Below are 12093 nucleotides of genomic sequence, written 5' to 3' on the forward strand. Positions count from 1 at the left end.
ATGACATCAGTGCATTTGTAAGACGCTCCAGACCCGTCAAGATAAACACGGAGTGCATCTGTGGAATATCCCTTGACATATGTGAACAAGTGACATCCAACTGTTTGGTGTGCTTTTTTTTTTTCTTTTGGTGGCAATCCAAATTCATTCTCTTTCTCAACTCTCTTGAAGATCCACAGATCTTCCCTCATGAGAAGGACAGTCTAATCTAAAATTCACCTACACCTTCCTTCTTAAGACCTATTTTTTTCCTTCAGTGCTACTTCATATTTAGTCTTTAGGTTTAACTTCTTCATTTGAGTTACCCACAGGTATTAGCAGCTGAGATTTTCCCCTCCGTCTTGCTTAAGTATTTCCTCTACATTTGTTCTGTTCCGCATGGCTCATTAGATGAACTCCCATTAGAACAGTTTGAAAAATACTTATCTGCCTGAATCTATTGCAGTTATGTTGGGCACACCAGGTGAATCCAAAAGACCCACATAGGACAGAATAAGAAGAAACACAATAAATGGTAGGACAGAATCTGACCAGAACAGTCAACAAAACTGGAATCTGAAAGAAGTCTCTGCAAATCCCCAAACTGCAGGAGAGTTGAAGTGCATTGATACGCTTTTGAACGCACATTATTCTTTCAGTACATACCCACTAACAGTTACGATACTTGAGCAATTATGTGCACAGTTCATTAGATTTTTAATTTTTTTAAAAAATTACTCAATCTACTAAAATGAACAGAATAATCACCTAAAAATACCAAGACGGGTTGCACTCCTTTCACGGGTAGCCCTGCCTCTCTTAGCAGTGTCTGTCAGCCACTTCAAAGGCTAAAACAGCCCACCATAGGGCACCCAATAATCATCCTCTTTAAAAAAAAAAAAAGGCAGAGCAAATCCCTAACTCTTTCACAGTTGAATTATTTGCATTGCTGCATTTCATTAAAAAGGATGAAAGGTTCGGCTGGCAGGCATGTTTGTTGTTATCTCCTTTGAATGCTAAATATCTAGAATGAATTCTGGCAGGACTTAGAGGTAATATATGAGGTATGGCATAATACTATTTGATATCATGTATATATGTATATATATATGTATATGCATATACATACACACATAGATGTATATATAGAAATATTAAGGCCAGCCAGACCCTTTCTTTGTACTCCAAGATAGAAAATCTGAATTACAATAACAATGCACAAAACAACCAGGCCTTAATGACTCAAAAACGGATTTTCCAATTAACGGTTCCACTGCGCTTCTTCCTCCCCTCATCAATCCTCCTCTTCTACTCTCGCTTGGTCATTTTTCTTCTATTTACTGACAACTCAAATAAAAGATCTGACGGGAAAGTAGGCCGAAACTTTGGCAAAAGGGAAGGTTTTGGATTCTCCGTGGATTTCATTTGTCCACAATACCTCTGCCCTTATTTCCACGGCTAGTCTAGATCAAGCTGTATTTCAAGTAGGCCCCGAAGCTTGGACGCTTGAAATCAAAATGAACTGTCCATTTGACCTGAGGCGGTGGATAGCTATATACCTGGCCTTTCATCACTTCAAGTTGAAGAATTCAATGCGGGCAACTCATCTCTGTTCACCTCAGCTGTAGATTTTACTACTTCTCTCGTGGTGCGAATGATTTGGTCAGGACCAAGTAGTATTTTGTCAACCTGCTAGAAACATCAGGGTATCAAACGGAAAATGAGACGTGCATTTACTCCTACGACCCGCTCAGAGAAGTCCATAAAGCTTAGCAGAAATCTTCCTACGATTTATAATCAAAGATAATAATAACAATAATAATAATGGCATTTATTAAGCACTTACTATGTGCAGAGCACTGTTCTAAGTGCTGGGGAGGTTACAAGGTGATCAGGTTGTCCCACTGGGGGCTCACAGCCTTAATCCCCATTTTACAGATGAGGGAACTGAGGCCCAGAGAAGTGAAGTGACTTGCCTAAAGTCACACAGCTGACAATTGGCAGAGCCGGGATTTGAACCCATGACCTCTGACTCCAAAGCCCGGGCTCATTCCACTGAGCCACGCTGCTTCTCTGTGATGAAAAATGATGAAAGATGAAGATGAAAAATGAAAACGAAAAGTCCGGATCAAATCACCACACCGTCAGTAAGTATAGTGCCCCCCGCCATGCTATGATGTAGCCAAGTCTGCTTCCATAAATTTTAAAAAATAAAAGGTAACTTCACGATCAAACGGAGACCGGGACCGTGTACAAACGAAACTCCGTTAATGGCACTGAATCAGTCTCTACCGTAAAACGCGTTCAACGAAGTGACCGATAAAATCAATGAGAAAGATTTCTACAGGTGAGGGATGCCTCCCTTACGGGCACCGCTCGAGAGAGCCCGTTTGCACCGTCCGCCTTGTTGTCACAGGAGACGGGTGAATGTCGACTCGGCCTCAAAAACAACAGTAAAAGCTGTAGAGAGGAACACTTTCTGTATTAAGTTTGCTGAACATGGTTCAGATTATTGGCTGTGTCAATAAGCACAATGCTTTTTAGAAGCATTTACTGTATACCCAAATCCTACTCGGTGCAACACACGGTGTCACATAAGTAGTGAAAATGTTATCCTAGTTAAAAGGTGCTTGGACATTATTTTTAGGCAGCATTTCACCTTTATTTTTAGTCAAGTTCACACTCGCTAGGTCTTAGGAGGAAGAAATTGCCAATAAAGTTATTTTAATATATATTATATGAAATCGAGACGGACACTTTACTTAGCTAAATAAATTACTGAACTTTTTTTGGCTACCCTACTCTAGACCTCAAATCTACTTACATTTTTTTTTTCATTTAAATAAGGGATAAAATGTTGCCTAAATGTCTAATCAAATATAGTTACACATTTGTGTTTTAACTAGATCTACAAATGAAAATAGTTAAAAAGATACAATTTGTATCAACGGCAAAAGGTACATTCTGGTTCTTCAGGGTTTTGCTCAGCACCGCGGCTAATAGGCTAATCGGCAACAACGTTGTGAGATACGAGATCTCCTAGGTGGTTTCAGGAGATTGACTCTCTGATCGGACGCTTATATGGACTTCCGAAAAAGCAGGCAACAGTCCAAATTCTGTTAAGCAAACCACTGCCTGTCGCTGATTGCCAAGCCTACTCTCTAACCTCTAAAAATATTCACAAGCAGCTAGCAAAACCCGTAACTCTGAAACCAAAAATGTCCCTTACTAATATACAAGAACAGACTTCCGCCTGTTTCTAAAACTACGCTATCTGTGGCAAGAACCAGGCCTTAATAATACAAGAGGCTAGAGAACGCTACCTTCCAGAAAATATACAGTATCTTACAAAAAACACCTTAATTTATCATTTTACAGCGTTACCACTGACCCGATATAGTGCAGTATCAATAAAATGTTGCATATCCTCAACACATAGAACTGTCTCAGGCCAGCCTCGATAAATAGCAAGAAAACCGAACGGTATCTTAAATACAAAACTTGTATTGAGAATAATTAGATAAAAAACTAAATATTGTGAAATGGGTACTTTATCCAATACGACTGTGCACCAATACAGAGCCAGTTGGAACTGCAGCATTAAAGGCTTTTGCCTTGACCTAAAAAAAAAAATGGAAACCAATTCCTTTCCATTGATTGCATCTGCTCTCTCCTCGAACACATTAAAACAACTTTTTAAAAATTAAAAAACGACCCCAAATGAAACCATGAAAAGTGCCGTACTGTAAACCATTCTAATATATTGTTACCTATTTCAACACAAACCGGTAACGTACGTTTCATTTAAAAGATAAACTCAGTGCCGCGGTCTTTCTTTTCTATAAATAACGGTTAAAATACAAAGAAATCCACTCCTTCCCTCCCCCCTCCCCAAATAAAATAACTTAAAAACACTGTAAGAAGTTCAGATGAAGCTTGGCTTGAAAAAAAAAAAGTCATCTAGGTCTACCCAAAATGCTCTCAACTTTCTGCAGATATTCTTTGCAAACGATGGATGAATACTAATTGAGTTCCTCAAACTTGAAACCCGATAAAAAGTGCTGCATATAAACCCCTGATGCACCAAAGGTCAGTCTCGAATATCATAGATATATCTATTAAACTGGCCAACACCCCCCCACCCAGTCGCGAATATAGTTTTACAAAGGGCAACTTTCTCTTCTTAAAAAAGGGTCGGGTTTGAACGGAAAGCGACCCCGCGGTATTTCCGAAGCTTGAGCCTATGTACAAACGGATTCCACGATCGAGTATTTCACATAAATGGATTACTAGTATAACCTCCTTGCCGAGAAGGAGATCGCAAATGCTATTGTAGCAAACGTCCCTCAGCTTTTGAGCTGAACCGCAAACCGCCGCACGCACGTCGCAAAGATGCAGCCTCTCTCAGAAACCCAGCTGGGACTTCTCCACCAGGATGGCCGCCGCCAGCTGCTGAGCGTCCGTCACGTGGGGATTCCTCTTCATGACGACTCTCACCAGGTCGGGCGGGAAGATGTTGCACAGGTTGACGTACACCTTCTCTCGGTTATCCTGGTACCTCGGGGGGTCCGGCGGCGGGCCGCAGTAGGGTATCCTCCACGTCTGATCCCGCTGCTCGGGCAGGCTCTGGAAGGCGAACTGCTCGTAGCACGGCTGGGTGGGGTTGTCCGGCAGAGAGTAGGTCTGGCGATAGCCGTAGGGATCCATCCCGAAACCCGGCCGCTCCCAGCTCCCGAGCCCGTCGGGGCGGGGGCGCGGCTGGCTCTGCCTGGAAGGGGAGCCGTCGTACAGGCGGGAATCCGACCCGCTGTCCAGCCGGGTGGACGCCAGGGATCTCCCGAGATGCGGCGCCTTCGACGGGGCCGAGCTCTGGGGCGAGGGGTAGTCGCCGGGGCAGCTGGAGCGGGCGCTCGCGGCCGGGTGCTGGAGGGGCACGGCCGCGTAGGGGAGAGGAGGGGCGCTGGGGTGATGCTTGGGGTCCTCGTGCCCGTAGGTCTGCGCTCGGATCGAGGCGTCGTGGAAAGTCTGGAGGAAGGCCTGGGAGCCCAGGCGGCCGTGGCCGTGGGGGTGCAGGTGTGGACATTTCAGGTTCTCGTCCAGCTGCGGGTCGGGGGAACTGACGTAAGACCGATCGCTGTAGCCCACGTACGAGTCGCTGCTCCCGCAGCTCACGCTCCCTTCGCTGCTGCAGTCGGACGCCACTGAGCTGATCCGGTAATCCGTGTCCAAGGAGAAGCGCCTCTCGGGGCTCCGCGGGCCCGAGAGGCCGAGGTTCGAGTACCCGCTCAACATGGAGTAATACCCTACGTCCACGGGCGAATCGCACGTGGGATACTGTTCGTAAGGCAGCGGCGTCCCGTGATTTTTGGACGCCATCATCATCGGCGGATACGGGCCCTGCGATCTTTGATCCTGAGGAGGGAAGTGAACTCCGGACGGAAGGCCGTTGCTCGGAGGCGCGGTGCTCGGGGTTTTGGTAGCCGGAGCGGCGGGTACGCTGACTAAAGAAGGGACTGACCTGCTCTCCAGTTTGTTTTTGGTGGGAAGCTTTTCCTCCAAATCTTGGTAGACGTGCGTTCTTATGCTGGGATCCGACTGCCTCTTCGGAGCCGCGCGCTTGACGTCGGAAGCGCTGTCGCTTTTCGTACTGCAAGGGACACTGTTGCTTTTCACCAACCCTCCTTCGCTCGCGGTTTTGGCTGCTGTGGTTCTCGACATGGCCCGGAGTTCGTCAGCGACGGAACGCTGAGGCTGATTTCCCCTTTCGGGATGGTAATATTTACACTTATGCCCGTAGGTGCACTTCTTCCCTGTGGAGAACGAAACGTGTTAGGCCCAGAAGCTCAAGCTGCTCCTCGTTCTCTTAAACCCGGGCCTGAGATACGAGGAGGGACCTCCCGGGCCGGTTGAGGAGATATCTCTTGGCTTCCGTACAAGGAAAAATATGACCGGGTCCTCTCTCAGTCAAGGGTATGGAGAGAATCGGGAACTCGTGGGATTAAGTGAGCCAGGAGCTTGGGACACCCGAGGAACTCGCTTCCTGCCCCTGATATGGTCTGTCTGCCCCTCTTCACTTCCAGAGCCAAACAAAACATCTGGAATTTGCAGCCTCGCCTCCCTGCACACCCTCCTCCCAGCCCGCACCACCATGGGCAAGTGAACTACCTTCACCCAACCCAAGACTGACGTCTTCCCTCAGGAGACCTCATTCCGTCCTGCTTCCCACCACTCGGAGAGAATGAGCAAAGACCCTGCATCCCAAGGCCTCAAAGAAACTTGTGAGTCCGTTGTTGGGTAGGGATTGTCTCTATCTGTTGCCGAATTGTACTTACTAAGTGCTTAGTACAGTGCTCTGCACACACTAAGCGCTCAGTACGATTGAATGAATGAATGAAAGATGTGGCTGCTTAGCCAGTGGTGTGATGTCGTCGTTCTCGGAATCACGAGGAGAAATTCTGTTCCTCCAAAGTTTATTTTGTATAATGTCTATTTGTTCTTTTCCCTTAGCCTGTTTTAGTGTTTCACTGCTCCCTATTTGCCCATTTCCAGTCTTTTCCTTCCACTCCCCAACTTATATTCAGAGATTCTAAGCCCCATGAGGGCCAGGGTCCATGTCTAATTACTACCTGCATGCTATTTCCCAGTGCTTAGTACAGTGCTCAGCACACAGTAAATGCTTAATAACCACTACTACTGATGGGAGATAAACTAAGGCACCCTAGAGAAGCAGCGTGGCTCAGTGGAAAGAGCATGGGCTTTGGAGTCAGAGGTCACGGGTTCAAATCCTGGCTCCGCCAATTGTCAGCTGTGTGACTTTGGGCAAGTCACTTCACTTCTCTGGGCCTCAGTTCTCTCATCTGTAAAATGGGGATTAAGACTGCGAGCCCCACGTGGGACAACCTGATTACCTTGCATCTCCCAGCGCTTAGAACAGTGCTTTGCACATAGTAAGCGCTTAACAAATACCATTATTATTATTATTATTATTATTATTATTATCATTAGATGGCTGTCTGTTCTTTCTTAGAAGTTTCCCAAGGATGGGGACTTAGCAATCTCTCTTGGTAGTGATGTTTTGAAGGGTGTGGCCAGTGGTGATTTTCCAGTAGGCTGTAGACCTTTGGTTTGAAGGGCAAATTTTGTGGGGACGGCAACTTTCAGGAAAAAAATATCCCCCAACAGCTTTTATATTAATAATGCCAGGTTTCTCTATGTGCATATTTTTTCAACTGTCATGTTCACTTTATGCCCCTAAACTTTTACATTTTGTTACAAGTGTTTTTTTTTCATTTTTAGTTACTCCGTTTAGACTTACACATATTCTGAATTATCTCTTTTTGGTATAGAGGACTGCTTGAATTCTACCCATGGGGATCTCATTCAGGCAAGTCTTACCTATTTTAAACTAGTTCCTGCTTCCAAAGTGAATTTGTGAATTCTTTTTGGTGAAGGGTTCCAACTGAAGTTATTAAGTAACATAGCAAGGCAGTGAATGGAAACTTTTGCACTATGAAGCTACCCGTGTTAACACACTCATAGGGTGAACACCTATCCCCCGGGGCCATTAATGTTCTAGCTTACTTATGAAGCAAGATATATAAGGTTTGAAGAGACTTTCACATTTGGTATTTACTCCCTCTGTTTCGAGAAGAGTACATTGCAACACAGTTTATAGCACACAATATGGTGAGATTTCTTGTACGATCAAGGCAACGAGAGTCATTAAAGTCTTCTAGACTGTGAGCCCGTTGTTGGTTAGGGACTGTCTCTATATATTGCCGACTTGTACTTCCCAAGCGCTTAGTACAGTGCTCTGCACACAGTAAGTGCTCAATAAATACGATTGAAAGAATAAATGAATGAAAGGCTTTAAAAAACCTAAAAATCAATCCAATAAACTAAAGGGTAGCACTGAACCTACTGCTGCTGAGTAACACAATGACAAACAGGTCCCTGGGAGTAATCATTAATCAATTGTATTTACTGAGTGCTTACTTTGTGCAGAGCACTGGGGAGAGAATGCAGTACAACAGAGTTGATTGACACGTTCCCTGCCCACAACAAGCTGACAGTCTAGAAGGGGGGGGCTAATGATCTAATGATCCTAAAATACTTTCACCAGTTTCATCACCACATTGTTTTGTAAATGGAAAGAACCAAATGATCAATTCATAGAGCACTCCAAACCGTATGCTGAATACAGTTAAAATGTGGTTACCGTATGGACACGGCTGCTTCTTATGTTCAGGGACGACAGGTTTCTTCCTCAGAAAGTTATCCAGGCTCGGACCGTGGCGGCCAAGAGGATCATCGGGCGGCATGAATCTACGGGGAGTACGATAGAGAATTCTCATCCAGGAGGAGGCTCGTGTGCAAGGATTGGAGTTGGGACAGAAACGAGATTTTAATGCAAATTAATAATACTAATAATGGCATTTGCTAAATGCTTACTCTGTGCCAGGCACTATACTAAGCACCGGGGTTGATACAATCAAATCAGGTTGGACACAGACCCTGTCCTATATGGGGCTCACAGTCTCAATCCCCACTTTACAGATGAGGTAACTAAGGCTCAGAGAAGTGAAGTGGCTTGCCCAAGGTCACATAGCAGACAAGAGGCAGAGTGGGGATTAGAACCCATGATCTTCTGTCTCCCAAATCCGTGCCCTACCCACTGCGCCATGCTTCACCGTAGTGAATTAGAAGCAGTGTGGCCCTCTGGCATGGTATTAGGAATTGGGAGGCCTGGGTTCTAATCCCACTTTGCCACTTGCCAGCTGTGTGACTGTGAGCGGTCACTTCACTCTGTGCCTCAGTTTCCTCACCTGGAAAATGAGGATTAAATAACTGTTTTGACCCTCCCCTTTAGACTGTGAGCCCCAGGTGGGATGGGGATTGGGTCCCATCTCATATCTACCCTGGTCTTTAGCACAGTGCTTGACACATAATCAGTGCTTTACAAATACCACACCATTAACGATGCTTTCAAATTGCACCTTTTCTCCCCAGAAACACAGTACTTAAATATCACCACCATAACTGCAGGAATTAGAATTACAGTCCTGCTGTTAGTCCAGCAGAAAGAGCATTGCTCGGGGAACCAGGAGACTTGGGTTCTTTTGCTGTCTGCTTGATTTTCTGATCAAGACCACAGTGGCCCCCTGAGGGAGGACTTTTTCCCAACTGCCTGTTCTTTCCCAGTGCTTAGCACACTGTGCTTAATAAATTCTATGGCTAACAGCTTTATGCCGTGGCCACTTCAGTCGTAAGTGGATCCTAAATGAAAATACATTCTCAGGCAATCAATCGTCGGTCTTTAGTGAGGACTGATTCTGTGCAGAGTCTTTTACTAAGCACTTGAGAGAACATAGTAGAGTCACACATGCGTTTTTCAATGTGCCACACCCCCGCACTTCAGGCCCGAGGAGCAAAACGGATGCCAGGGAAGTGGGAAAACAAAAATGACACTGCACAAACGCCCCCTCACTGGAACCAATTCTTCCAGGGTGGGTGCTTTCGTCCTGACATCCTAATATCCCCTCAGCTCTTTCGCCACTAGACTGTAAACTCTTTGAGGTTAGGGATCGTATCTACGGATCGTCCTGTAGTCTCCGAAGACCTTAATATAGTGCTCTGCACGCAGTAAGTACTCAATAAATACCACTGATCGATTAATCATTCCTCCCCCTTTCCAGGTTCCAGCAAGCCACTCTGGTAGACTCTCCTTGCTACCTTTTTGGAAGCACAAACAATGTACTCTGTGTTAAGCGCTTGCTGTGTGCCAACCACTGTACTAAGCACTAGAGGTGATCCAAGATGATCAGGTTGGACCCTATCCCTATCCCACGTGGGGTCAGCATCTAATCGGGGGGAGAACAGGTATTAGAACAGTGCCTTGCACATAGTAAGCGCTTAATAAATGCCATTATTATTATTATTATTGGCCCTCCCATTTTACAGATGAGGCAACTTCCAGCTCTTCAGCTCTGTTTCTGTTTTTTCCTATGGTATTTGTTAAGCGCGCACTATGCGTCAGCGCTAGGGTAGAAACCAGGTAATCAGCTTGGGTACAGTCCAGGTCGTAATTCCCATTTTACAGATGACGTAACTGAGGCCCAGAGAATTGAAGTGACTTGTCCAAGGTCACACAGCAGATAAGCAGCGGAGCCGGAACAAGAACCCAGATCCTTCTGGCTCCCAGCTCCATGCTGTATAGGCTCAGACAGCAGTTCCTCATTTACTTCTTACCTCATTCACTCGGAGCACTGCTAATAGAAATTTTAAGTTCCAAGAAGTGAGTGCAAATGGGAGAAAGTCTACTTCTATACAAGAGTCGTTTTGTGGGAAGTTGGTACATTATCTTCCTAGGAAATTTAAATTTAATTTTAGGAAATTTAACCTAGGAAAACCTTATGTTGCCAACATGTACTTCCCAAGCGCTTAGTACAGTGCTCTGCACACAGTAAGTGCTCAATAAATATGATTGAATAAATGAATGAATGAACCTGGCTTAAAAAAATGCAAAAGTGTAGCAAATCAAACACGGACAGTGGACGCTAGCGTCTAATTGCTTTTTCTACAGTTATCAATAAATCAGTACGATTCATCGAGAAATAGCATGGCTCAGTGGAAAAGAGCACAGGCTTGGGAGTCAGAGGTCATGGGTTCAAATCCCAGCTCTGCCAATTGCCAGCTGTGTGACTTTGGGCGAGTCACTGAACTTCTCTGGGCCTCAGTTCCCTCATCTGTAAAACGGGGATGAAGACTGTGAGCCCCCGGTGGGACAACCTGATCACCTTGTAACCTCCCCAGCACTTAGAACTCTGCTTTGCACATAGTAAGCGCTTAATAAATGTCATTATTATTATTATTATTATTATTATTATCGAGTGCTTACTGTGTGCACAGCACAATACCAAGTGCTTGGGAGAGGACAATATAAACAGAGTTGGTAGATGGGTTTCCTGCCCGCAGATAGAGGACGGGCCCGGGAATCAGAAGGTCCTGGGTTCCTATCCCGGCTTTGCCACTTGTTTGCTGTGTGACCTTGGGCAGGTCACTTAACTCTTCTGTGCCTCAGTTACCTCATCTGCAAAATGGGGATTAAGACTGTGAGCCCATTGTGAGGCAGGGCCCGTGTTCAAACTGATTAGCTTGTATCTACCCTAGTGCTTAGTAAAGTGTCTGGCACATAATAAGCGCTTAACAAACGCCATTAAAAAACTCCAAAAAACAAGCTTACAGAAGGGGTTACGAGCTACTGTTTTTGAAATCCATTTTGTGAAGGCCGACATGGATTCTGACCCTGGTGGTTTCTACTAAGTCCAAAGACTGAGTCACTTACTTGTCATTGACAAATGAATACATCAGCAATCGTTCATCTATGAACTTCTTCCATTCTGGCTTTTCATTAGCGAGATCCCTATAGTTGTCATTGGATACAATGATCCCATCTGATTCAAAAGCCAACTTCACAATAAATCTGTCATCATAGCACACTACTCTTCTTCCCTGTACTCTGCGGGATGGAGTGAACACCAGAATTTTCTCCTTTTCCAGCTTTCGCAAAATTTCTTGATCTAGAAGGACATGGAGGGAAACAATTCCATTTACAAGAGAAAAATACCACGCCAAATCAAATGATTTTACCTAAAGACAGGTTTGCAAATAGGTATAAAAACTTTACTAGGCCACGGTGATGTTTTTACTAATATGCCCTCTCCCCAAACTACAAAGGCTAATGTGGAATAATTTAAATACTGTTCATGGATATGATAAGAATAATAATTGTGGCATTTGTTAAGGGCTTACTTTGGGCCATGCACTGTACTAAGCGCTGGGGTGGATACGAGCAAAGCGGGTTGGACTCAGTGTCTGGGCCACTTAGGGTTCACAGGGCCATGCTGCTTCCCATCCCGTCCACAGAGCTGGCGTTCTGCACGGTTTTAAGGTACGTTGGATGTCAAAAAAGAAAAAAAGAACAATAGTTCGGACTGGGCATGGACTGTAACTTAGAAAACCCACTCTAGAAGCAGCGTGGCCTAATGGAAGCCAGAGACCCTGACCTCAGGAGGATTACAATGCAAAATATAGCTTAGATATAAGAAAGAAGTT

General features: G+C 45.1%; 1 protein-coding gene across 2 annotated transcripts in view; it reads right to left on the reverse strand.

The window, feature by feature from the left end:
• Positions 1 to 2057: 2057 nt before the first annotated feature.
• The window catches only part of ZC3H12C (zinc finger CCCH-type containing 12C), a 47202-nt gene continuing 37166 nt past the window's right edge, over positions 2058 to 12093 (reverse strand). For both annotated transcript variants that reach the window (XM_038762203.1, XM_038762202.1), the window contains exons 5-7: positions 11324 to 11558; positions 8198 to 8304; positions 2058 to 5789 (exon numbers count right to left, since the gene is read on the reverse strand). In XM_038762203.1, the coding sequence (XP_038618131.1) occupies positions 4384 to 5789; positions 8198 to 8304; positions 11324 to 11558 (1748 nt within the window). In that variant the 3' untranslated portion in view covers positions 2058 to 4383. The remainder of the gene's footprint in view (positions 5790 to 8197; positions 8305 to 11323; positions 11559 to 12093) is intronic.

This window comes from Tachyglossus aculeatus, chromosome 20 (genome assembly GCF_015852505.1).
Source record: "Tachyglossus aculeatus isolate mTacAcu1 chromosome 20, mTacAcu1.pri, whole genome shotgun sequence".
Taxonomy (NCBI): Eukaryota; Metazoa; Chordata; class Mammalia; order Monotremata; family Tachyglossidae; genus Tachyglossus; species Tachyglossus aculeatus.